The sequence below is a fragment of the Dendrobium catenatum genome, unplaced genomic scaffold (assembly GCF_001605985.2).
Source record: "Dendrobium catenatum unplaced genomic scaffold, ASM160598v2 fragScaff_scaffold_390, whole genome shotgun sequence".
In the NCBI taxonomy this organism is placed as follows: Eukaryota; Viridiplantae; Streptophyta; class Magnoliopsida; order Asparagales; family Orchidaceae; genus Dendrobium; species Dendrobium catenatum.
The window spans coordinates 3,122,760-3,149,783 of NW_021318852.1; the positions used below are offsets into that span (position 1 = coordinate 3,122,760).

A 27,024-nucleotide genomic window follows, 5' to 3' on the forward strand; every position below is an offset into this window, starting at 1 on the left:
GATTTGCACTCTACAGGTTGTGATTATCATGTAGAGATGATTTGTGCACTTGGAATTTAGGAATCCTTAACCTGGCCCTATTGGTGCAGCAGCTCAATAATATCTGTTACTTTGTTCAATGTCTTATTGTAGGCTGACGGTGAGGATTGAACTATGCCCTAATTATACCTTTTATGAATAACAATCTTGTATTTATGATATAATATTGATGAACATAGGCTTTACTGTATCAGCTTATGTTTGGTTTATGTGAATGGATGCCTTTACATTACTGGTGCTGGATATATTATTTTACTGTTTGTGGCTACGTTGTTGAACTATGGGCGTTATAAGTTTGATCAAAAGTTTTCTTGGCGGTGTCACATGTGACATCACTTGGAGACTCTATTCTATTATTGAGAAATTATTATGTGCGGACGTCAGACGCAGCTCTATGTCCGGAGGCGAATCAGGTACAATCACGTCAGCAGTACTGAGCGGCGTTATCGAGTGAAGGGGTGATGTGACACATTCTGGTTGATCTCCGGATGACAATCAGCATCCCATAGAATAATTTTTCTCTATTATCTAATTATTTAGTTGTACTATGAAATAATTTATGACATAAAATTAAGAATGTGTGCTATAAAAAGCATTTTATTTAGATATAAACGTATTAGAATGCCCTGATAAATCTTTTTCTTTGAGAAAACGTGAACCCTTTATGATCTTATTCTAATAAAATAGTTTTTTTTTTTTTTACAATTACGTGTTACAGAATTGTGTTAGGCCGTGAATTCGTGCTGGAAGGGCATATGATCTAATAAAATAGTTAATTATTTTAACAATTTCCAAATATATTTTTCTTGTTAACTTCGCTCAATTGGCATTGGCAGGAACACTTCTCGCCATAGCAGGACCAAAGCCTTTGTACAGTCCCTTGACACCTTCTGTTGCAAAGATCTTCTTGAAGGCATTAATAGAGCCAGAAAATTTTGGGTTTCGATAGTCATCCACCTGAATCACACTCTTAACGACATCAGTCGGATACACAAATGCCCAGAAAGAAGCACCGGCCAATCCTCCGGCTACAATCAGCGAGCCACGACCAAGCTTTGAGGTGTCTGGGCCACCGGCCAAGGTCTTCTTGAGGGCTTCGTAGACACCAAACATTGCAGCATTTCCAGGTACCTCTCTTGCTAAGGTCGGAACCAGACCTTTGAATAAGCCTCTTAGGCCACCTTCGGATCTCAGAACATGCCTTGCCACATCCATGGGTCCGCCATACTTAACGGCGCCTGTTGCGGCTGAGGATGATAAAGCACTTTGTGCCTGCAATCTGTTTCAAAGCTTTAGTAGAAGCAAACAAATGTATACTTGGTTTGAAGTGATTATGAAGATAAACAATAATTTGATGTACTCCAGATATTGACAAAGAATCTGAAAGAAAACTATTCATTTAAATGTGATTGAAATACATACAGAATTGGACAAGTTTTTGTGTACATAAAATACGTTGATACAACGACAAAAGAATTCTTAATAACCAAACAAATAGGCATTCTTATCATCCACAAGCACTCCAATTCCACTTCTAAAAACAAGGAGCTTAAATCCTAAACCCTAAACCCTAAACCCTAAACTTGGGTTCAGGGTTCAGGGTTCAGGGTTCAGGGTTTAGGGTTTAAGCTGATACCCTGATATTCAGCTTAGTTATGGAATTGAATTTGAAGGCAAGGTCTTTGTTATGCCACCGGTTCACAACCGGCGCAGCCGGCCCAAGGTCCAGTTCAGGTTTATGGGAGGCGGAACTTGTCCGCCTACCTTGGTATTGCACGCCCACATGGTGGGCCCCAACTTGCCAAATAGTTTTCAAATTCAAAAGGAGTGGGTGGCTAGGTCTTGGGAGGGAGATTAGATTAGGAAAATGTTTGTATTAAGAGGGGCAGATGTTTAGGGAAGGATTATGTTTTGATTTGTTCTCAATTAGAGTTTCTTGACGACTTGGGCTCTGGACTCTCTTGTCTAGAGATTTGGGAGAGACGATCCTCCTCACGAATTGAGGATCAAATGTATCTTGCTTTGAGTTTTGTTTTGCTTTGATTCTACTACCGCAATTTATCATTTATAGATTGATTCGTCCTGTTTTTCTCGTTGTTTTGAACCAATTATTGCTAGGGTTGCTTGCAAACTCAAGTATTTCCTCTTGGATTACTTGCGAACTCAAAGTATTTCCTATCAGACTTCTTTGACAAACGTTATTAAAAACAAAATCAAGTTGAGGTAGAAATTTAAGGAAAGGTAATGAAGTCATGTTGCTGTGGTGTATGAACTCTCATAGGGATGAACTCGTTTCTTTGTATGTCTATTCCTGGATAGTTGTGAAGCCATTGAGGGGAAACTACATGATAGGGCTTCCATTGTGCGCTTCTCATACAAATAGATTTCATCGCATTTATTTTAGGACTTGCAAGGACAGGTATATCTGGATGTATTAAAAATAGTTGAGGAATAACACTGGTAAAACAAAGTCTTAAGAGTATATTATGATATTTGAATAACTTTATACTCTTTCACAAGGTATTCATGATATAACTCTTATTCTAATTATGGTATGGATTAAACGACTAATTATGTTTAACGGAATCGATATTGGAATAGCGAAAAAGATTTTACGAAAGAAAAATAAATTGTAAATAGCAAACAGAACCAAACATTACTAACCTGCACTTGATTAACTCTGTTGGGCATGCAAGAAAAGAAACAGCAACTCCAGCACCAGCACCACATATGACCTGCTGCTGCACTGTGAGAGGGACTCCTGGTTCAGACCTCAGCAAAGCCTCCATTTGTCCTCTTACAGTAAACAAGACGGCATTGAAAGCTGCAACGGTGGCAAGTGGAGCTCCCATCCCTTTGTATAAACCCCTTGCGCCTTCTGCTGCAATTGTCTGCTTAACAGCATCCATTGCACCAGAATACTTAGGAAGTTGTCCGGGAAGGGGGACTGGCTGGCTTTGCAGCTTGACTTTTATTGTGTCAAAAGGATGCCCAACAATCAATTGTGCTGCACCTCCAATGGTCCCGGAAGTTAAATCCTTAACCACATCTGCCATCTGCAGTATTAATAGTAGTCAGCAAAAATGTGGCAATTTTACAAGGTATGAATTTTCAGACTCTCCTGCATATTTTTCTTTTTACACTGTTGTTTCATTTCTCAAGAGAAAAAAAAAAAGAAAAAGAAACAAGATATCTATGTAGACAATTATATTCGGTAATGCATAACATTGTAAGTATACCAAAACAATAAAATAATATTAAGGTTTCAAAAAAAAAAGTATTATATATTGAATAAAGATTATTGATATTATCTTAAATATTTTTTTACTCTAAAAATAAAAAAATAAAAAAAATCATTGGAGAGCGAAGCTTTAAAATATCTAATGCAGCAATCTAATTGGCACCTTCTTCCAAAGAAATCATTCAATGCCTTCTAATAGCAAATGGATAAAGATAGTCGAAACTTAGATGAAAATCACCCCTCTTTGCCAATGAGGTGGCAATAATGTCCTAGGATTATTACTCAAATTAATTAGAAACAAAAGCTTTTGGCTAAAAACCATAGATGAATTACAACGGAAAGCTCATTCAAAGCTATGATTGGAGCATATATCTTTCTACTGTGAAACTTGTCCTCTATTGTGAACTTGTCACCTATGTTTTATCAACAATTGAGCTTAAGAATAATGAAGAAGATGAGTTGTGAACCTGCAGGGGTAGAGCTTTAGCCAATGCCTCTGCTCACCACTTTGTCTTAGAAGTGAAGAGCTTTTTTGGGGTTTAGAGAATTTTTAGTGGATCTGTCATGGAAGGACCACATTGAAGCGCATAATAAAACTCAGGGATTCAAATGGAAGGTTTTTTAAACCAAGGATTAATGTGAAGAGGCTCCATGAGAGACCCAGGCATACCTAATAACTTAATGTTGAAAAAATCTGAAGAAAAATGGTGTAGATCAATGGTGACATAAATAAAAGTAGAGCAAAAAACTTCCACAAAATAGGTGTAACAACTCTTGCAACACTAAAAAAAAATGAATAGAAAATGAGAGTTCACAAAGCCAACCCAAGTACAATATACCCAAAAAGTTAAATTCTCGTTTAAATCTAATAAAAAAAAGATCATTTCTAATATTTTCTAACCAAGTGTTTTTAGGTCTACCTCTGCCTTTCTTAACATAAGTCAAATCTAATACCTCTATTTTCCTAACCAGGTCATCAGAAGGCCGCCATTTTATGTGACCAAACCATCTAAGACGACTCTCTCTAATCTTATCTTGCTGTAGAGCTACTCCTATTCTATTGACACTTGGATGTCGCTTAAATCAAGCGACATCTTACAGAAGTCAAGCTACTTAAACTCCAAAGAAAACACACAGCATAGACAGTTAACATTGACATCTAACTTACATTAACTTCTACATTAAACAAAATGAATAAATAAAAACCTCGCAGCTTAATTTGCGCATGAAAAATAAAGGAAAGAAACAATAATTCAAAAACAATTAGATTAAATCTACTTGGCATCCACCTATGGAACTTGTCTAAGATCAACACAGCCTAAATCATGTAAGAAAGGTAAAACTCTCAAACAATCTTTGACTTTATTCCCATAGATCTGACGGAGTTGATATGCATTCCTTCCTAGAACGGATTACCATCTCCAAAAAGTCAAACATTAAGCTCGTCCATCCCAAACCGCCAATTTTGAGCAAAACTGAAAGGTAACAGCCAAACAATAGAGTGTCTTGCATTCAGATTCCAGATTCCTTGGAAGTTTTTAATCGTTCATCAAAACAGTTTCGAATCCCACTTTTTCAAATCCCGATCCCCTCCCTGTGCGAAATTACAACTAAACAAGTACAGCTCCAATCCACACATTCGATTACATAAGCAAATGTATATTACTTGCAGTTATTGGATCCAATCTAAAAAACCAAACTTTAGAAGATGAACAGAAGAGGCATTGAAAGTGAAAAAGCAAAATAACTCACTGTGGTTCCAATCTGTCGCTAAGCTTTTGAAATTGATCAAAACCGCGCAGCCGATTATGTATGAAAGGCTGCTCCTTTTTCACAAGGTGATTCAGTTTTATCAAGCGAAGGAATACCACACGAGTGAGCCGCGACAAAGAAAGAGAAGAAATGGAGGTTGAGATGAGTAGGAGACAGATGAAGCGACAATGGCCGTCTGATTGAGTGGATTTCCACTAATGGGAGAAGACAAAGAACGCACTTTACGATAGAATAGGGTTGGCGGAGAAGAAAGAATCTTCATCCTCTCCTTCTCGCTCGCATGAAATCTTTTGTGGTAGGTAATATGGACGTTTTCTCGGACACTCGCGTATACGGGTACTTGATCAAAACCGTGGAAGTTGTTTTCAACGGTCCAAATTGCATAAATCGCAAATCGCATGCGAACGAAAGGTAGAATATCTTTTTTTTTTTTGGAAAAATTTGCTCAAATTTTGAGAATCGAATAATTATGAATTTTTAAAAAATTGAAATAGAATATTTAAATTAAATTTTAATATGAATGAACAATTAAATTATTAAAATTATTTTAGATAAATAAAAATTTTAACTAACTATTTCCTATTATATTTATTTTAAATTAAATTTAACAATTTTAAAATTTATACAGATATATCTGAATTGGAAAATACTTTTTTCTCATAATCATAAAAAGTGAAATAGATTTATATTAAACACTTATAATCTTGTAACAGGTTAAGAAATAATCGATTCATATTATATAATGTATGGAGAATAATGAGTGAAAAAAAAAATAGTGAAATAGAGAGAGAAAAAAATATAAAGCGAGAAGATATGAAATTTCTATAAAATAAATTTTAGTATAAAAAATTACGTAAATCAAGTTTGCCTTGAACCGTATTCACAATTTTGATTTGGGACTTGAACATTACAGAACTAGTTACGTATGTAAATAATATAGAGATAATAAGAAAAAATATATAAATATCGTGCAACCCGATTAGAATGTTCAACTTGTAATCATCATTGAGCTATTAAGAAGTCATTTGCTTAGCGTGTTAGGCGGATGGAGAACAAAATGGTACCAATCAATAATTTTTCACATGAAGAAAGTCGTCCACTTGAGTATTTTGTTAGGACCGACTTAATAGATTATGTTGGCCTATTTAGGATGAGCTAATAGATTGTAGTATCCTACTTCAAATATGTTCATTTGTATAGAGTTTTATTATTATTATTATTATTTTTAAACTAAGGCTGAATAGACCGAGTTGAGGCCATAAACTGGTAGACTTGGTTTGAACTAGCCAAGTTGAATTGAATTGGGCAAATATTCTATGCGAAAGATATGAAATAAAAATTTAGAGAATCAAGTCAAGCTTATTTGGGTGGATTTTTTTTTTTTTTTTGGACATTTAAGTCAATTAAGAAAGATTTATACACACATTGCATACACAAGACTCGAACCCAAGACCTCTTAGTTGATAACATAAGCTCCAAATCAACAGACCAATGTGAGCTGTGTGCAACTTCGAGGAGTTACACGGTTCACAAATCACAAAATCCACTAAAGCAAGCACCAAGATTCTTCAAAAATTTAGATTAAAAAAATATTCAAAATAAAAATTTAAAAAATTTTAAAAAGTTATTTAAGAAGCCACATGAACCTCGATTCCATCAAACGAACAATCAAGATAGAGTGGCTTGATAAGATGAATATAATGGTATTAAAATTATACAAATTTGAGTGCATTGTAATTTAAATCATCCGAGATATATTGAATTAGACCGGTACAAAGGGGGTAGAACCCTCCCTCCCCATGCCCTATGCCTGTTGCATGTCAGACATCGGACCGTTCGGAGGTAAATTAGAATGCGCCACATCACTCGGTACATAAATTTTAAAAGCAATTAGATGGATAAACCCGGCGGAAATTATGTTATTACATAAGTTTTCAAGATGCCATAGAAAATACCGAATGAATGGCATTTAAGTTGGAGCCATAGAAAAGCAAAATGCTACAATGAGATGGGACAAAACATTCATAGCAAAATTCAATGCACACATCAAGCAATTGTATTAATAAAGCAGATAATAATTAGAAAACTCCAAAACACATCATTATCTTACTATACCAAGTAAATGTATTACTTTTTCACAGAATATTTTAATACCGGTAGCAAATATCTCACCCCTCTGATCAATTCTTTTTAGACCTCAGATTTGTCTACCCATCAGCCAACCTTAGGCTCACCGTAGACAAATTTTTACAAACAGTATCTCTCATAAAAATGATGTAATAAATTGCATGCCAGTTATTCTAAACAAGTCACTAGTTTAAAATTCTTCCATCTGAATTCAAACAAACCTGAGTTCCTTATAATAATGGCGTGGGTATATTTTCATGCAGCTACTAAGTATTTTGCTCATGCCAAACGCCGTCCAAAGACAAATCAGAATGCGCCATATCAGATGTATCAAGCTTGGTACCAAGCGGTACCGAGCAACACCGAGTTGGGTACCGAGCAGGGGGTGATGTGGCACATTCTGATTGGTCTTTAGAAGTCGTTTGGCATCCACACAGAATAACTTCACCAGAAATAGACCTTAAAAAAAGTAAAATAAGAAGAAGCCCAATTCAGGGATCGAAAAGCCTGTTCCTAAGACATAACAATCATCCCTATCTGACAAATAACATTAGAGAGCAGCAGCAGAACTTTTGGAGATATATCTGTATAAGTATATTGAAACATAGAAACGAGTACACTAAGAATTACATTAAAACTTCGGCCTTCCCTCTAAATATGTGCAAAAAAAGCCGTGAATCTGCACTCTAAAAAAACCACCAGTCAAAGAAGCTGGTAAAAAGGGAGAAATAAAGAAGGATTTCTGTGTAACTATGAACAGATGGCAAGGGCTCTAAAATTCTCCCTCAGAACTCCTCAGATATCAGCAATACAATAGAGTAAATGACAAAGCAAGTACTGCCCCCAGGAAGTTCCATTTCAAGAGCTGTTGAATCTCCCAAAGAGAAACAAAGAAGTGTTGGCTTGAGGTTTCTCAGGCTCTTTTTTAAAAATGTTTTTAGCCGATCTCTCCCTCTCTGCTGCAGGAAAACCAAGAGAGAGAGATAGGGATCCTGATAAATCATCTTCATCATCCCCCGAAAAACCAAGTTGCATGTGCTGTTTGCCTCCAACTGATGCAAATGGTAATGGCGATGCTGCCGGCTTCGATGATTTACTCTTTCCTCCAAGAGCCAGTTCCAGATCAGGTGTGCAAGATTCTGGGGTTTCTTCATCATCTGAAGATGGAATATGTATAATATTGGCAGATTTGTTATTCTGCACAGGGCACAAATCTGTTGGGAAAAAGCATCTCTCTGTAGTTCTCGAGTTCACCAGCTTCACAGGTTGACTGCAGCTTTGTTCATCTTCTATCTCCTGACTCAAAATGCTAGAATATAAGGGGTGTATTTTCGAGGACAATCTGTTGCTAACATTAACTTCAGAAACATTACTAACACCGGCATAGCAGTTCTTCTTCAGCTCTCTATCATCCTCCATAGAAATCCATCTTTGCCTTTCTCTCAATTGCACCATTTCAGCTGAGCTATTTGACATTCCATGAGCGTGTTGCAACACCCTTTCTATAGAACATGAGCGCCCACGTTTCTTGTTATTAAGGAAATCTGCCTCTAATACATTTTGTCTGGGATCATCATCATCTATAATAGCTACACTAGATGTTGAGCATTCTTTGTCTCTCAAATTCCCTTCAATGCTGCTGAATTCATCACCTGTTACTTCAAATGGAAGCAGAAGTAAAATGATTACAAACAATAAGTATAATGCTCTTGCTCATAGTTGAATGAAGGCTCTCTTTGGGGTGGTTTTCTTAATGCTTCTTAAAATAGCTTTTTAGTATAAAAATTAAAAATTTTGTATTAGAAAGCTGCTTTAAGAAACAGTAAGAAAGCCGTCCCAAATGAAGCCGAAATGTAGTTTCACCTTGGTTGCAATTTGGAGAGCCTAGGGGTACAGATGATGCTCTTTTAAGGCTAGACTCGTCTCCAAGATCGTCTGCAAGAGCAAACGTGTCACCAGTCTTTCTGTTTGCGCAATCACTAACAAACTTTTTCTGCATGTACAACGATGCAAGTCAGTTTACCATTATGTAAGCCACCTATAAATGCGCAAAATGGTGAATCATTAGACTCTAATCGTGCGCAGTATCGAACAAGTGCACTTCTACTTTCTTAAGTTCTCAAAGTGATTTGAATTAAAAGCATCATTATCTAGAAGGTAAGTGTTATGAAACATGATATACGGCAGACAATGTCAGGTAGATAAATGTGGTGGATTGATCAAGCGCAGAATATGAAACAGTAACCATGGGTTGCAACCACCAGATAACACAGTACTGGCAGCATGGCCATGATCCTCTTTGGTAACTAGCAGCTAACTGTATCTTTCCACAAACTTGTAAACTCGGATGTGTTCTAAAAGCGCTTTTCTGGTTAACCATAAACCGTTAATTATTATGTTAGAAGGAACATGAGCAATGGGATATAATGGGCTTTTTCAGGATATTAAAAGCTATGTAGAGATACCATAGGATTAGCTAATTTTCTAGAAATGCGCAAGGCTTAAATATAATATATGCATGCATGGGCATTCATGTTGGGGACGTTGATGGTTGAGATCTTCTTTCTTCGCTCAATTATCCTCTGATTGTAGCTTCCATAATTTGAATTCAATCCTTCAGATGGAAAGGATTGGGGTGAGGAGTTTAGGGAGATAAATGAGGGAGGAGCAGGTAGGCTTCTCAGGATTCATTGGTTTCCAAGGGAGAGAAGGATCAGAAATCTAGCCTTAGGAGAGGGATCCTGTTAGACTGGTCCTGCAGACCGGTCTTGCAGACGATTCAATCCTTTAGTGCGGACCGGCCAGTGTCTACACAAGAGTTCCGCCTCTTGCTTGTGCTGACCAAACCATGTATCCAACAACGCCAATTAGGAAGGATTTAGGGGGGAATTATGAGAGAAATTTGAATGTAGGGGTAGTTTAGAGATTTCCTTTTAGATTGTATGCATTAAGTAGCATGTTTTCCTAGGGTTAGGGCATTGAGAGTTGGTGTATTTTGACTGTTTCTTCATTGTTTTGGGCTCTGGCAGTGTCTAGACAGTTGGAAGAGTCGGATATTCCTCTCCGATTGAAGATCCATTGTATCCTGCATGTTTTCTACCTTCTACTATCAAGTTAATCGCGTTCCCGTTTGTGTTTTCTTCAAGTTCTTAAAAATTCTAGTTTCATGCCTTGATGAAATTCAAATTCAGTCAAGGTGATTTGGGAATTTGACTGGTATTTTCTATCAAATTGGTATCAAAGTTGTTCAATCTAGGTTACCAATGGCCAGAAGAAAAGTAGTAGTGTTGGAGGGAGAATTAGGCCAACTAAAATCAAATTTTGAGGAAAAAATTTCAAATATTTAAAACCAAATTGCATCCGTACATGAAAAAATGGATAGAAAGTTCGTCATAGTGAAAGACATACTGAAAAAATTGCTTGAAGTCAAACCCAATACGACGACATCTGAAATGAAGGAATGATCGAGGTGACGAACTGAGGGAGGGAGAAAAGAAAAAAGCGGCACTGAATGTACATGGATCACAACGGGATTTCGGCAAAATTCTCGAAGGATTTGCGTAGTTCCATATATATAATCTACTGTGGAGGTCAACATGTCAAGATGGACCAGAGGAGCTTAAACTACATTTTGAAACAGAGAATGGTGGAGGAGCATCAGAGGTGGTTGTCCAAGCTGATGGGCTATGACTTTGAGATCCAGTATATGATAGGATTGGAGAACAATGCAGTTGATGCCTTATTTAGATGTATGGGGGAGCTCCAGAAGATAGCCATTTCGGTACCACTGATGATAGATTAGGAGGCTATCAAAGAAGAAAGTGTTCAGAACAAGGAGCTAAGGAAGATTGGGATGGATCTAATGAAATATGAGAGCAACCACTCAGGCTATTCCCTAGAGGGAGAGAGACTACTATATCAAGGAAGGTTTGTGATGCAACATACCTTAGTTAATATTCGCCACCTGCTGCAGGAATTTCATGGGAGCACTATAGGAGGCCATTCCGATGTGTAGAAGATATACAAGAGATTGATAGTAGAATCGTATTGGAAGGAGATGCATAAGGATGTGAAAGAGATGGTGACTAGGTGTAAGGTATTAAAGAGAAACAAGTGCATGGCTATGACACCTTCAACCACAGGCACTTTCAGACCAAGTGTGGGAGGTCACTATGGACTTCATAGATGAGCTACCCCGATCTGAGGGTTTACGATAATTTTAGTGGTGGTTGACAGATTGAGTAAGTATGCTCATTTCATCCCCTTACAACGCACTTACACGGCAGTTACAGTGGCAACAGCATTCAACAAAGAGGTGGTCAGGTTGCATGGGATACCGAAATCGATAGTCTCGAACCGAGATAAGGTGATCATGAGTCATTTTTGGAGGGAATTATTCAGGCTGCAAGGAATAGTGCTAAAGAGGAGCACTGCTTACCACCCTCAAACAAATGGACAGACAGAGGTGGTAAACAGGAGCTTGAGACTTACCTGCGATGTTTTGCTCCAAAGACATCTCAGTTGTGTGCCAAGCGGCTAGCATGGACAGAGTAGTGGTACAAAACATTGCATCACTCGGCCTCCCAGATGACTCCTTTCAAAATATTATATAGACGAGACCCCCGACACTTAATACATTTTGGGCAGAGTAGCACACCAGTCTTTTATGTAAAGAAGTATTTGGAGGAAAGGGATAGAGTACATAACAAATTAAAAAGGCATTTGCTGCAGGTTAACAAATTATGAAGAAATAGGCATATGGGCACATGAAGGGCACCAAGTTCGCAATTGAGGATAGAGTCTTCTTGAAGCACCGTCCTTACAGATAGAGGACAGTAGCGAATAGGTGGGATGAAAAGTTGGCACCAAGATACTTTGGTCCTTATGAGATATTGGAAAGGATTGGAGTTGTGGCTTACTGATTAAAATTACCCCCGACCGTCGTCATACACTCGGTGTTCCACATCTCCTAGTTGAGGAGAGCTATTAGGGAGCACGCAACTAGTTCAGAGTTACCAGCAACCCTGACGGAGGATCTAGAGGTGGTGTTAGAATCACTGGAATTGAAAGAGGTGCGACAAGAAGAGGGAGGGATCAAGGAAGTGCTCATCAAATGGAAGAACCTACCCAACTATGATGCCAATTGGGAACCGTACGAGAGGGTGAAGCATCAATTTCCATCCTCCCACTTTGATGACAACGTTGATTTTTGGGAGAGAGGTATTGTTAGACCGGTACGGTCGGTCCACACTGGACTGCCCAAACCATGGATCCAACAGCACCAATTAGGAAGGATTCAAGGGATAATTATGAGGGAAATTTGAATGTAGGGGCTATTTAGAGATTTCCTTTTGGATTGTATGCATTAAGGAGTATGTTTTCCTATGGTTAGGGCATCGAAAAGTTGATGTATTTTGACTATTTCTTCGCTATTTTTGGCACTAACAGCGCCTAGAGAGTTGGGAGAGTCGAATCTTCCTCTCTAATTGAAGATCCATTGTATCTTGTGTTTTCTACCTACAACTATCAATTTAATCGCGTTCCCGTTTGTGTTTTCTTCAAGTTCTTCCAAATTCCGGTTTCGCACCTTGCTGAAATTCAAATTCAATTAAGGTGATTTGCGAATTCGACCGGTGCTTTCTATCAGATCCATGGAATGGGAGAGAGGAAGGGGAGAGATAAGTAGAATGTTTCAATTTGAATTTGTAGGTAATGAATAATCCAACTTCTTTATTACTACTTATATAGAAATAGGATTACGTTTAAAAATTTAAACTAAATCAAGGTGAATCATAAAATCCAACCATCTAATTAAAAATAATAGGTTTCCAAAAAAGAAATTATTATTTAGTTAAATAAAATAAATGAACACAATTGCAAGTTGGCTTGACCTGATTAAACTGCACTTAAATCTTGTCATAAATCTGGAACTAGGTCTTGGATTTGGGTCATGTGTTGCATCAATTACCCAATGAAACACTACTTTATTAACATCTTTTTAGGCCATTAACTAGCAAGATTCTTAAGTAGGATTTTCACATTGACAAATCTAATCTATATCATCATCCACTAATATACCATTATGACAAGTTCTTAAGTCAACAATCCCCTCCGAAATAAATGTTTCACTCCTACAAAAAAAAAAAAACAGAAGACCAGATATACACAGTTCTAAAGCCTAAACCAGGCCCCTAACAACCCATAAGATCGATAAGAATATGATTTGTACATACTCTAATATTGGATAGAGTTTTTCAAAAGATTAAGTATCAGAAACCCCCTAGAAAGCATAATAAGGTTGAAGCTGACTGTAAAGATGCGCTTAAGTCGCTAAAATATTTGAACTGTAAAAGAAACTCAACATTAATTAGCTAGTAAAATATAACCGGTAAATGACAGCTCCTAAGTAATCTATCATAGCATGAAGCTGGAATAACTTATGCCAAAATCAAAGAATTCCAAATGTCTAATCAGTTGAGGAGAAAAAACTACTTCATGAAATAATATTTTACCTGAAAAGCCCCATCATTTTTCTCTTCAGAACAAGAGTTTGATGTAGACATTAGAACCATAGACTTGGGAGAATCAGCAACTCTCAGTGGCTCAACAGTTGTTCGAGATAAATTACCAACAGGAAATGAAGGCTGTCCTTGAGGCACATCAGGATCAGCGACCATTTGAGTTGAAAATTTTTTTATAGAATCTTCTAGGTTTCTGCATGCCTTATCCTCGATGCCAGAAGCTATGGGCGGCAAATCCATAGAGTCGGCCAGATCCCCTGCCAAAATCTTGGATGGTCTCGATTCTGGGTAATGGACATTACAAACTTGGGCGTTGGGTGCTATGGGCAAATCTTGATTTGGGAGCTCCATATCCAAATTTGACACATTAGGTTTCTTCTGGCCACCCATCACAGGCAAGCCGTATTTCCTTTTAGCTCTGAACATTCCCCAGAGATAATACATCATGTTCCAACCTGAGAAAGACACTCAATTAATGACCTAATGAAAGGCTAAAAAACAAAAATGGCTAAACAGCAGCAATAATGCATATCCAAATATATAAATTTCTTACGCTGGGAGTTCATTGGCAACTTATTTGATATGAATATATAAAGTTCAACTCCATCAATGTTTCCTCTGAGAGATAAATCATTTTTATGCATCCTATCCATTAGCTTTCTGTAACTTCTCTCATAACTGTGCCAATCCCAATAGGAAGAGCCATCAGCTCTGCTAATAATCATGCAACAAAATATATAAATTAGAAGCAGGAAATATTCTAATACACAAACCTCTCAGCATCTTTTGCGAAGAAGAATAGAGCAATATTCTCCTCTTGCGGACCAATTCTTTGAAAATGTGATGACCATAAGCTAATGTGAGATACTTCCTCCAATTGGACACAACCAGGTACCTTGATTGCTGCGTCAAACACTCTATGTGAAGCACAACTTGATAAATGAGCTTGAATTCCATTGAAATTTTCAGCAAAATTTCCAGTTCCCAGAACATTAAAACTACCTCTACAAATTAAAGAAACAAAAAGAAACATGATTATACATGGGAGCAAATAAGAGAATTTTAAAATTCAAATCTGGCAGAATAAGCATATCATACTGCCATATGCATTCCAGCTTGGGAATTGCCGACGGTCTCAATGTGTTTGCTAAAAGAGGTGCCTTATATTGTAATGCTTCTGCAAAAGGCTTCTCACTGAACTTTGCAATAGTAGGACTATGACTCAAGTCATCAGCTTTGGTAACATAAGAAACCTCCACTGGAAGGATAGACGGCTGCCCGGAATTTCCGACAGCTATGTTTTTGGTAGAATCAACATTTAAATCCTTTGAGGTGTCTTTACCATTGCCACTTTCTAAAATTGATACACTAGTCTTCTGGATAAAAGCAGTTAGAGCATTTTTAGAAGCTGCTTCACAATTCATATTTGCTTTAGCTGCCTGAAGCTCCTCACGTGCATCAGGTTTGGTACCCTTTAGCTCTCCACTTCTCGATATTGCCGCATTCACTATTTCTCTCCATTTATTAGGCTTCTTCACCACCTCACTTGAATTCCCTTCAGCTGCAAGCTTATTAGCAGATTTTCGAAGCTTGTCAACAGAACAGTGCTGAGTCACATGCCCAGTTTCATTGCATCTTTGACAATGTAACTTTTGGGCACCACCTAAGGCCGTAAACCTTGAACTGGCAGTTCTGGGAGAATCCCTCATGCTGTCATCCTTGCGACCAGACTCTGAAAATTGAAGAATGCTATAAGGTGATACAATATCAACCTTGCTGTTTGATCCATCTATAGCACTGGTGTTGGTCTGCATTCCTTTACTAAGGGGTTTGAACCTTTTATGCTGTTCAGCTTTATAATTTCCATCGGAATAGCCAACACTCTTAGATGAATAAGATGCCTGCTTCTTCCCTTCATTGGAACCTAGTAGACACAGGAAAACAATGAGATGCATAAAATAAAGGGAAATTTACATATATATACCACTTTATTTCATGCTATTTACATATCTAACACTCAAAACATTAATATTACATGTCTACCACCCATTTACAACTTTAATATCAAATATATCTCTCCTATAATTCATTTCTACCATTCATACCATCCTATAAACTTTAATATTTAATTCCATGCACTCAAATTTGTTCTATGGGTGATAGGCATGTAATATTAATGTTTTGGATGTTAGATATGTAAATAGCAAAAAATAGTGAACAGAGTATGAGGAAAAGGTGACCAATAAACTTTTACCCAAGTCATTTGCATCATTCAATGTTTTACTCGAGCTAGGACCTTCTGTTTCAGAGATGCTTTTTATTTTCCCATCACTATGTACAGACTTAGCATCCACCTTAGTAGAATAATTGCTGGCAAGAACTGCTGATGGCCTTAAAAGGGAGTTTTGCAGTGCTGAAATATTCTTTCTTTCAACATTACTTCTTTCTTTTACTTCTTTTGGTCCTCTTAAGCCTTCAGGAAGGGATGGCTTGAATGATGAGCTTTTACTCGTTGACTCAGTATTAGGGCGTCCTGAGGTTGTATTTTTAAAAGATGTAGTTCTAGTCAACGATTTGACTAACCCCTCTTTTCTCAAGTCATTAGTTGTAGATTCCCTTGTGGTTTTTTGCTTATGAGACGCATTTTCAAAGAATGTTTTGACTTTAGGTACACTGTTCGAGTAGCTAAAAGAAACTGACCTTGATAGAAATCCTGAGAAAAACAAAAAGAGCAGCATAGCAGAAAAACAGTTTAATCACTCGGTAGCATTTCAGTTACAAATCTAAATCAATTAAAGGAGAAATGAATTTGAATGTAGAGGTACCATGAGGGGACGGAGGATGTTGTTGACCCTTGAATGAGCTAGAGCTTAAAGATGCTTTGTATCTTGAAAAAGCCTCAGAACCTTTAGGAGAGTGAACTTCCGATAATGTTGGCAAGCTAGTTGTCTTCACTTTTTCCATTGTCTGGTTTTTAAGCGAAAATTGACGAGACAAGACAGGATTTTTCCTTGGGCTGGCAATTTCTAAGGAGGCTCCATTCCGTTCAGAACCTTTTTCTTCCTCTGGATGCTCAGCTTGCCTCCTAGTGGAAATATGGGAGCTTTGCAGTCCCTTAGAGGGAGCTTGAGTAACAAAATCAATTGGCCCGGTATCCAATTTCGGTGACTTCTTAGGGATTAAAGTGCTCAAAGCTTTTTGACTGGATTCATTTAAGCATGTTGAGTTTAATTTTCCAGAAACTGCTTCACACTCATCAACAATCTGATTTTTCATCTCTTTGATTTTGCATTCTTCACATAGCCAGTCACCCTCAGGAACTTTATGTAGCATTTCGTTCATACAGTATCTATACAGATGGAAACAACAATTAGAGTGTAAAATGGAAAAATAGGATACCATCAGCAAGCAAATCTAAGTTTCACAAGCTTACGTATGCTCTGCACCATCACTACACCTGCTGCATATAGCAAGAAGATCTTCCCTTCCAGCATCCCCACATATATCACACACTTTTACCTATAAACATTAATTTCAAAGAAACAAATTACCACAATATTACAAATTGTCTAAAAATTACATAAAATGGTGCAGTGCAGCATACATACGGAAGAATAGATTAAACGGAGGAAGAGAAGTGGGAACAACAAAAGGAGAGATTTTGTAAAAATTGTGAGAATTCTAAAAAAAAAACTTGAATGAAAAAAAAAAAGGAAATATCTAAGCCTTCAAGGTCAATTAGCTGGTAAACAAGAACAATTATTTTGTGTAAAAAAAAGTTTGAAGGCTGTTTAAGGCCAATTAGCTAAAATGAATTACTTGAAAAAGTATACGGATGTAGAACAACTTGTTAGGTATGATGAAGCAAGTTATCTTATTCTCCTAATTGGGGAGAAGATATGATAGTTGCACATGAGCAGCCAAGGGTGCCAATAATGCAGAGGAACCCTTAGAGAGCCCTTGAAAGTCATTAGATTTGACCTAAGTACAACCAAGGTTGATGTTGATTGGCGCAAAACTACTACATGGCATGCCTATTTTACTGAGAAATTATGTACACAAATTATTACTAGCAGGAATTGCATGGTGTTTAAAATACAACCTTGGATAGGAAGAACCACAAGCTTAACCTCTTCCACATCTGTATAAATTTGCTCATGAAGATCAAAAAGCTACAGCACTCAAAGATGCATGCTCCCCACTGAACTTGTCACCCATTTGGATAAATATCAAGTGTGATGAGATTGGTGTCTTATCAATGAAATTTTGCACATGTTCATCTAGGTCAACCATAATTGTATAACCAATGGAAATCTCATAAATATGAATCACGAATACAAATTAGAATTCCTCTGACAGGAAAACCATCCTCAATCATGAAATTCTTATTAAAAAATAGTAATGCACCAATTAAATTGATATATATCTCATTTAAGTCCTTAAAATTGATGCAATCCTCTTTAATGTGATTGGAGCTCGTTATCTTTTTTTTTTTTCCCACCGCAAGATTTGAAGGATGGTATAACTATGGTTCTGACGATGTTCGAACCCAAAATCTTGGGCAACGTCCAAGACCCTTACAGATCGAACCAGCTTACACCCTCAAATTAAGCCTAGTATCTTAACTTGTATATTGTGCAAAATGATGGCTATCATATTTTAAGGCATCAAAAGATTTATTATCAATTCTAGCACAGTATTTTAACACAAAAGTGTATTCTATAAGAATTAGACCCATTTATGATGCATATGCCATAGTTTTTGTTTTAGAAATTTAGATGTTTAAAAGTTTGATGATCCAATATAGAACAAACTCCATGATCAATAAGAAATATCTCTACAATAAGAAATATCTCTAGTACCAAAGTAATAGTTAAATGTTATAGAATTATCTATCATAATTAGAGTATTTCTGCTTTCTATTATTTAACTTCTCACCAAAATGAATGATTAGGTGTCCATCTTGACTCAATACTCCCTCTTACATTATATAATAGAATCATAGATGTGTCACAAGAAATCTCAAAAACTTTAATAAAATCAAGCAATCCTAATACTAGTGTGTCAGTCTCCTTTTGATGTCTTGGAACACATGCTAGGAGCAATACTCATGCAAGATTAGAGGCCTATTGCATACTTGGCAAAGTACTCACAACCAGAGAAAAGCACAAATCTGTTTATGAGCGGGAGCTGATGGCGATCATCTTGGCTATTCATAAATGGCGGTCTTATCAGTTGGAGAGACATTTCATAGTCATGACAGATTATAGGAGCCTAAAGTTTGTGTTGGAATAGTTGTTGGTCACTGAGGATCACTAGAGGTGGCTATCCAAGTTACATGGATATTATTTTGAGATTCAATATCGACCAGGACTAGAAAACAAGGCAGCAAATGTCTTGTCCAAGAGAGATGAGGGCCCTCGGTTGATGATCTTGCAGTACTATTGATGATTGATTGGGAGGCATTATGAAATGAAAATGAACAAAATGAAGAGTTTAGGAAGATCAGGGAGGAGCTGCTGCAAGATCCAGACAGTCACCCAGGTTATGATCTGAAAGAGGGAGAGATATTGTACCATTGGAAGTTTTTGTTACCTCAAACCTCGGGGTATATTCCCAAACTGCTGCAATAGTTCTATGCCAGTACGATGGGAGGCACTCCGGAGTTCAAAAGACATATAGTCAACTATCAACAGAGTTATATTGGGTAGAGATGCGTCGCAATGTAGAGAATTGAGTGCTAAATGCGATGTGTGCCAAAGGCATAATTACTTAGCCATAACACCATGAGGGTTACTACAACCCTTAGCCTTACCGAAGAAGGTATGTGAGCAAGTGACGATGGACTTCATCAAAGGGCTACCACGAACGGAAGGGTTTTCATTGATCTTGGTAGTAGTGGACAGTCTTAGCAAGTATGCAAATTTCATCTCACTGAAGCATCCTTATACCGACATCACAGTGGCTACTATTTTCATTCAAGAAGTGGTACGTTTGCACTGGTTTCCAAAAGTCATTGTGTCATACAGGGACAAGGTGTTCCTTAGCCACTTCTAGAAGGAGCTATTTCAGCAAAGTACAGCCTACCACACTCAGACATATGGTTAGACAAAAGTCAACAACTGAAGTGTAGAGACCAACTTGAGATGCTTTGTATCAGACACACCAAAGAGTTGGATTAGGTGGATTGTGTTGGCAGAATATTAGTACGACACCTCATACCACTCGGCAGCAAAGACTACTCACTTCACGAATTTTTATGGGAGAGATCCACCTCACTTGATTCATTATGGGGGCAACACTACATCAGTGTCTAGTGTAGAACAGTACTTAGAAGAGAGGGACATGATACTAGCAGAGCTTAAGGGGCATTTGTTGAGAGCCCAACAATCATGAAAAGGAAGGAGGATGGTCATAGGAGAGGTAAATTTTGAACTGAGGGGCATGTTTTACTTAAAATTAATGCCCTACAAACAAAAAAAACTTTCTCCATGAGAAGGACTGAAAAAACTATCCCCACGATATTTTGGGCCTCATGAGATCTTAGAGTGCATCGGAGTAGTAGCCTGTCGATTAAGGCTACCACCATCCTTAGCTTTGCACCCAATCTTTCATGTATCGCAACTGAGAAAGGCAATAGGGTAACATGCATCATCATCACTATCCCCAACTTTAACAGAGGACATGGAGGTTATATTGGAACCACTGGAAATAGCAGGCGTATGCAGAGGGGAGACGGGGACACAAGAGGTGCTAATCAAGTACAAGGACCTGCCAGTGCATAATGCCACTTGGAAATCATATGTAATCAAGAGACAGTTCTCATCCTTCCATCTTGAGGACAAGGTACATTTTTAGGAGAGGAGTATTGTTACGATCGGTCAAGCAGGACCAGTCCTGCAGCCGGCCTAGCAGTTAGGGGGTAGACCAACTACAGGGGGCGGAAGGGCTAAATTTTTGAACCCCCCCCCTGTGGGACCCAGTAATCCAATTATTTCATATGTTAAGAAGAGGATAAAGAAAGAAATTAATGAAGGGAATTTGAATTCAAAAGAGGGAAGGAATTAATTAAAGCAAGAGAAATTTTTTAGTGCTAAATTGGAGGGAAGAGTAGGGGCTTGTATAGGGATTATTATTTTGTACTAGGGTTATGTTTTCTTTGGAGTTTTCTGCTGTAGTTTCTTCAATGAGGGCTTCCTAGTGGCATCTAGGTTAATTGGGAATGATGATCTACCTCTCTAATTGTTGATCTCTTGTATATTGTTTCTTGTTGAGTTATTCATCAAAATCAACCACTATGTTCTCCAAATTATGCCTATTGTTTTCTGCGGATTTCCTGTTGTGATTTGTTGAATTCGACTCCAAGGTGTGCCAATTTCATCTAGTTCAATTCTCCCCTTTTAAGATAATTTGGCATGGGCATCATCGCAATATTAAATATTTTAATAAAATGTCAGTAAAAGGTAATCTCTATTCCCAATCAAAATTTAGAATATCATAGCTATTTATAGGAGTTGGCCAATCTCTATTTCCTTTGACCTCATCAAGATCAACAAATAATTAATCACTAGACATTAAAAATCCTAATAACATAATACATGGCATAACAAAGCAAATATTATTCAAATTCTAATATAATTTTCCAAATTACAACTTTTCAAAGGATTTCTTAAGATACATTAAAAGTTTTTCCTTTGATTTATTTTAAATCAAAATATCATCTAGGAATACAAATATTTTTTTATCTATAAAAGATTGCTAAAAATAATTTATGATTCTCAAAAAAATGTTGGGGAATTATTTAATTTGAAAGGAATCACTGATTATCTGTATAACCATCCATTGTATCAGAAGCAATCATCCATTTATCTTCTCTCATCCTTACTTGATGGTAACCATTCTGTCTATCAATTTCTATGAAAATCCTAACCCAAATCATGATATTTAGCATATCATCTAATCTTGATATAGGAAATGATACTTGATTTTGATTTTATTAATTTCTTAATTATCCATACTCATTATCCAACCCTTGTTCCTCCTAGGTGCCCGTAAGATGGATTCCACACAAGGATTCAGGCTCTGCCTAATACATAAATCATTTCATCACTATTCATCTACCTATCTTTTTAGTTATCCATATTCAATAGGATTCATCCTATAATAGGGCATCATGTAATGATGAGCTAGTAATCAAATCAATAATCTATTGAAGATCCCTAAGCGGTGGTAAATTCATCAAGTAGTTAACCAGGCCAGTTATTTAAATTCAAATTGTAATTGACTAACATTCTTAAGTATTGATATGTTTTCAATTGTATCAAGATACAATTCAAAAACTATCAAAGCATAAATTATTGCCTTAACCATGTCCCCTTTTTCAAAAGCATCGTTTGATTAAAATATGCAAGGATTTTCCCTTGATTTTTTTAATGCAAAGGACTTTTAGGCATGGTAGGTTTTAAAACAATCCTCCTATCATTGAAATCAAACGCCTAAGTATTTTAATTCCCAGAACGAGTCTCATCCAAACGTTACAATTAAAATCAGCCTAGAATGACATGCAAAATTAGTATATAAGACATCACACTATAGAAAATAATGGGAAACAAAAGGAGACAATAACATGAAAGCATAAGTGGGAGTCGATAACAAGAAAATAGATAGAAATGAAATAGAGAACATCTACAGTGGAAGTGGCATATAATAGATAAATAGAAACAGAGGTGCATGAAAGTGGGCTTAGGAGGATAGCAAAGCAACAGGACCATCAGAAACATACATGCATGACTGATAGCCAACAAGATAAGGTCAGAATGTAAAACCATACCCCAATCAATGAGCTACTCTCGTTTGCAACAATATATAGAAATAAAGTCAACCATGGCACAAACCAACAATATGAAGATATTTAACAAAGAGCGCCATGGTGAATACGGGACATGCCACAAATCTACCAAAAAAATAGAGATATAAACTCAAGACCATTCAACATAGTGAAAAGTGGAAGCATTCTACTAAATCATGAACATCATTATAAGCCTTATCCCAACAATATTGGGGCATTGTGAATCCTCATTTTCTGTTCATTTATATTGAGTGATGTCCAAAGTGTTCAATCTATGCTTCACAAATCATTTAAACAATTTTTATTCAAGTAATCTTAGGTCCATCTACTTTCTTCATAATTCTTTGAAGCTCATATTATCGACTCTCCTAAAGGGTGTATTTTCTACCCTTCTTTGTGCATGCCCAAATCACTTTAGTCTATTTTCAGTCATCTTATGTTCAATAGATATCGCTTGAACATTTATGTGAATAATTATTTACTCATTTATCATTCTTAGGTTTGTCACGAATCCATCATAGCATCTTCATTTCTATATGTTAGGAATTGCTCGTAGAAACCCAATAACCTTTGGCTGAAATTTCAGCACTCCCAAACTCAATCTATAAGAAGAACTAATAGGAAAAATCAAAGAAAACGTTTTTAATTGATGATAGATGGAAGAAAACAACAAGATAAAATGGATCCTTAATTGGAGAGGAGGATCAGGCTCTCACAATTCCCTAGCCACAGGCTCGAGCCCAAAGCACTCTAGAACACTACAATTTCAGCCAAAATAATACATAACATAACCTAGGTTTAACAAAACTACTTAAAGCATACAATATCTAGCAAAATGCCCAAAACAGCCCTCCAAATTGAATTTTCCTCCTAAACCGCCCCCTCCATTCTCTTCATGAAGCCGTGAACCCCACCTCAAGGGAAAAATGGAAGGCTGCTAGGCAGACAAGCTTCCGTCTGGAGTAAACAAGGGCCGGTCCCTCCTAGACCGGTCTAACACTACCATACTCAGCTAAGATAATATTGAAATCTAGTTTTGGCACCATTCTAGTTAAAACTAATCAAATAGTGAAGTGAATGTTAGCATTGAAAGAGAATTAATTCTGACATAAAAAAAGAACAAAAGCATAAGAGCAGCATATTTCCTAAACTCCGTAGCATAGAGTGAAAAGAATTTGCAACCAGTTAACAATTATTATTGGTACTTTTGATTGTATGAGATGACCAGTTAAACCATATAACTAGTTAATGATTAACAATTATGACTGGTTAATTAGATTTTTAACTTAGTTAACCGTTAACAGTTATGATTTCAGCTCGATAAGATAAAGAAGAATAAGGGTGAATTACTACATTGATTTTGCATTTTTCATGCTTTAACCGCTTATAAATCTACACAATCAAGTAAAATTGAATGTGAAAATTTAAAAAAAAAATAATAATGCAAAGGCAAAGTACTCACATCATCCAACAACACATCTGAGTCAGAGTTTTCACCCTCTGTGGTTGCTTGAGTTAAAGCATGATTTCCTTGACCTTTGGTTGCATCCAATACAATACCATTTTTTTCAAGAGGGGCATTTAAATGACTTCTTTTTGAACCATTATCAAATGGTTTTTCACGATCAGTGACTGTTCTAGTTTCTTGGCACAACTCATCAATCTTACCAGAAGAAAATCCGCTTCTCATCCTACATGGTGTAGAAACTTCATGGTTTGGAAAGGCACTAGATTTGAGTTCAGAAGAACCAGCAGTCACTGATGCAAATGATGATTCAACATTATCCAATTCTGCTCGTCTAACGCTTTCTTCTGGAGAAACATCACATTCAGATGACGGAAATTGTGATTTGACAAAAGAAACTGTATTGACAGAAGCAGAATTACAATTATTATCCAGTAAAGATGCATCCCCAGTTGCAGTCAACTTGCTTTCAATAGAGTGGTTCTGTCGAGTTTCATTGTAATGGTTACCATCGCCACCTTCATTTTGAATGGCTCTGTCATTAATTTCAAAAGAACTATGGATCGTCATATTACTACATTCCATGTCTTTTTTCTCAACGTCTACAACATAGCCAGGGACTGCAACATTTGCATCTCTAACCTCGGATGTATATAAGAGGTTATCCCCATGGCATTCTAATGCACTCTGCTCTTCACCTTGCCCTGAGGAAAATCCGTGCCCCAAATGAGCTGAAGTGTTACTATGTGAATTAATCTGACCATGGCCAGGCTTCTTCTCAAGGGGTCGCTCCTCTTCAACAAATTCACGAGAACACACATCTTGAGGCATGTCAACATAATCAGATGCATCATATACAGTAGAGGTCCTGAAATTTGCTTTGCTATCAGCATTCTCAAAGCACGAGTCATGACTGGAAGTTGTACTTAATAAGTTACTAGTTTCACTAGCTACATGCCGCAAATCATCGCAAATTCTGCTTTTGCAACTTGGCATACCACCCAAATTAATAACAGAAGAACTATCAGCTTCTTCTCCCCTAACACAGATGACACCAGAAAAGCCACTCTCATTCTTTATGGCAGATATAGAGCGATTATAGTGCATGCACGATGAGCAGGGAGCTGAACACACATTGCATGTTCCAGATTCAATCATCATTCTTGTAAAGCCTTAAGTAACCATAAATTTCTTCTCATCCATAAAGACACCCTATTACATTAGAGAATCATAACAGCAGCAAAACGCAAATTACAATTAATCTGTAAAGAATTGCAGCGTCGCCCCAGCTTATTAAGCAAAGCAGTACAGCACCACAACATTTATTTGGCCACCTGAAAGCACCAGCATGCTCATTAAATTTCATTAACTCTTATACATTGTTTCAGAATCTCTAACTAATTTTACTCCCACTAGAAAGCGCAACACAAGGAAAGGCACAAAAACTAAGAAAATCTAACAATCTAATTAAGTATAATAAGACAAACATCATCAAAAGCTGCAACAAGAGATAAAACATTTGAAATTTCAATCGGGCTTAGACCTTAGAACGGCAATTCCTTCAGCAACAGATCCAAGATACAATATTGTACAGTATTACAGTTACAGTAGTGAAAACAGAAACATCTACAATTATATGAATCATATCAAAAGGACATGCTTGAACATAAATATGAGTTATTGTCTTATTGAGGATTTTGACACTTTTTGTAATAAATAGCAATAGATGAAGTTAGAGTTGTTAATGACCCAATCTCAAGCTGATCTGGCTTTGGCTTAAAATTAGCTCAAAATCATTTGGCCTGATCTAGCACCGAGCCAAGTTGGTTTACAAGATGGCTTAATGCCATCTCGATTTAAGTTAGGCGGCTCGTTAAATTTGATTTTTGCTTGATTCAAGTCCATAACAAAGAAAATTTTGATCAATATTTTATCTCCTGTATTTATTATATATAAATAAATAGGTGTATGTATTCATTAATGCAAATTTCAATGGGTACATTAATTTATGTGAATATGAATTCCTACACATCAGATACGATCTCGAGCTAGATCGATCTAATCCAAGCTTGGCTAAACTCAAATTTGATACAAGCATGACTGGGCTCATAATCGGCACAAAGTCCAAGCCCAAACAAGATTTGAATTTTGAGCCATCTTAAATCTTCTAGCCAAATTCCCAGACACAGAAAATTCATGTCCTGATCATCTCAAGAAAAAACAACTCAATGACGGCCAAAGAAGAAAAATTATACTGATAATACCTTTTAAGTTCTGAAATAGAAGTATCCGTATCAATCATTCAGAACATGCTTGCTACAATGATAAATAAGTCAAGAAAAAGCACATGAAGTTTTATCATACATGGCCATTTATACTCTTAATGAGGCGTGAAAGTTCTCCACTATGAACAAAATAATAATCAAATTTGACGAGTGTCAATTTGCAATAAATAAAATCAAGTATGTCACCCAAATCATTGCTTCTGAATTAGCTAAACGAATAAATGAAAAGATGTTTAACACTAGAGACAATTAAAAAAAAAACCGCTAGAAATTATCTTTCTGATCCTATAAAAGACGCTTACAGAATCAGTCTGCAGAAGTTAAAGGTCTGAAACATCCACAGGTCCTTGGATGCGATATCTCCCCTTCAAAATAGGTGTAATCTGAAAATTCAATAATAAACCAAGTCAGAAAATATGAGAGCAAGCAAAAAAATTCCAAGAGTCGCTTGGAACAAAAATACAAAAGAGCGCAGTTAAGTGGCCGCTCCAGAACCTTAGGGACCCAATAGCGCCAAGCGCAGAGCGCAACAAGCATACATGTGTATTAACTACTTGACAAAACATGCACGCAAAAACTAGCACCCAAAATCATCAAAGCCTTAAAACAAAGCACACAACTAGTCTTCCTGGGGAACTGAAATTACAATTAAAAAAATAAAACAGTTTTCTCGCACTCCCGGAAATCCTCGCTTCTACACTGGAATAAATTGGAGGAAGATGTTG

At 36.9% G+C, this 27,024-nt stretch overlaps 2 protein-coding genes across 3 annotated transcripts; both read right to left on the reverse strand.

Annotated features, from left to right (window-relative positions):
• Nucleotides 1–858: 858 nt before the first annotated feature.
• LOC110116478 (mitochondrial carnitine/acylcarnitine carrier-like protein) lies at nucleotides 859–5,293 on the reverse strand. Its single transcript, XM_020850044.2, has 3 exons — nucleotides 5,033–5,293; nucleotides 2,704–3,095; nucleotides 859–1,318 (listed from the first exon to the last, which is right to left on the reverse strand). Exons 2-3 carry the CDS (start codon nucleotides 3,093–3,095, stop codon nucleotides 859–861), a joined length of 852 nt encoding a protein of 283 aa, XP_020705703.1. The 5' UTR covers nucleotides 5,033–5,293.
• Nucleotides 5,294–7,670: 2,377 nt separating this feature from the next.
• LOC110116484 lies at nucleotides 7,671–26,685 on the reverse strand. 2 transcript variants are annotated; one of them, XM_020850052.2, is made up of 11 exons: nucleotides 26,602–26,685; nucleotides 24,012–25,348; nucleotides 17,135–17,220; nucleotides 16,527–17,050; nucleotides 15,956–16,414; nucleotides 14,800–15,625; nucleotides 14,475–14,705; nucleotides 14,255–14,379; nucleotides 13,693–14,156; nucleotides 9,044–9,173; nucleotides 7,671–8,832 (listed from the first exon to the last, which is right to left on the reverse strand). In XM_020850052.2, exons 2-11 carry the CDS (start codon nucleotides 25,173–25,175, stop codon nucleotides 8,039–8,041), a joined length of 4,803 nt encoding a protein of 1,600 aa, XP_020705711.1. In that variant the 5' UTR covers nucleotides 25,176–25,348; nucleotides 26,602–26,685; the 3' UTR covers nucleotides 7,671–8,038. The 2 variants fall into 2 exon arrangements, with proteins under 2 accessions (XP_020705711.1, XP_028549812.1); XM_028693979.1 differs by having other exon boundaries at nucleotides 7,671–8,838.
• Between the last annotated feature and the right edge of the window lie 339 nt (nucleotides 26,686–27,024).

Excerpts from the sequence above, each read along its gene's own strand:
- LOC110116478 (XM_020850044.2), bottom strand. The coding sequence starts at position 3,095 with ATGGCAGATGTGGTTAAGGATTTAACTTCCGGGACCATTGGAGGTGCA. Across the intron at positions 1,319-2,703 it reads ACAGAGTTAATCAAGTGCAG|ATTGCAGGCACAAAGTGCTT; the intron begins GTTAGTAATGTT and ends GCTTTGAAACAG.
- LOC110116484 (XM_028693979.1), bottom strand. The coding sequence starts at position 25,175 with ATGATGATTGAATCTGGAACATGCAATGTGTGTTCAGCTCCCTGCTCA. Across the intron at positions 17,051-17,134 it reads AGTGATGGTGCAGAGCATAC|ATACTGTATGAACGAAATGC; the intron begins GTAAGCTTGTGA and ends CCATCTGTATAG. Across the intron at positions 14,380-14,474 it reads TTCGCAAAAGATGCTGAGAG|TTATGAGAGAAGTTACAGAA; the intron begins GTTTGTGTATTA and ends GGATTGGCACAG.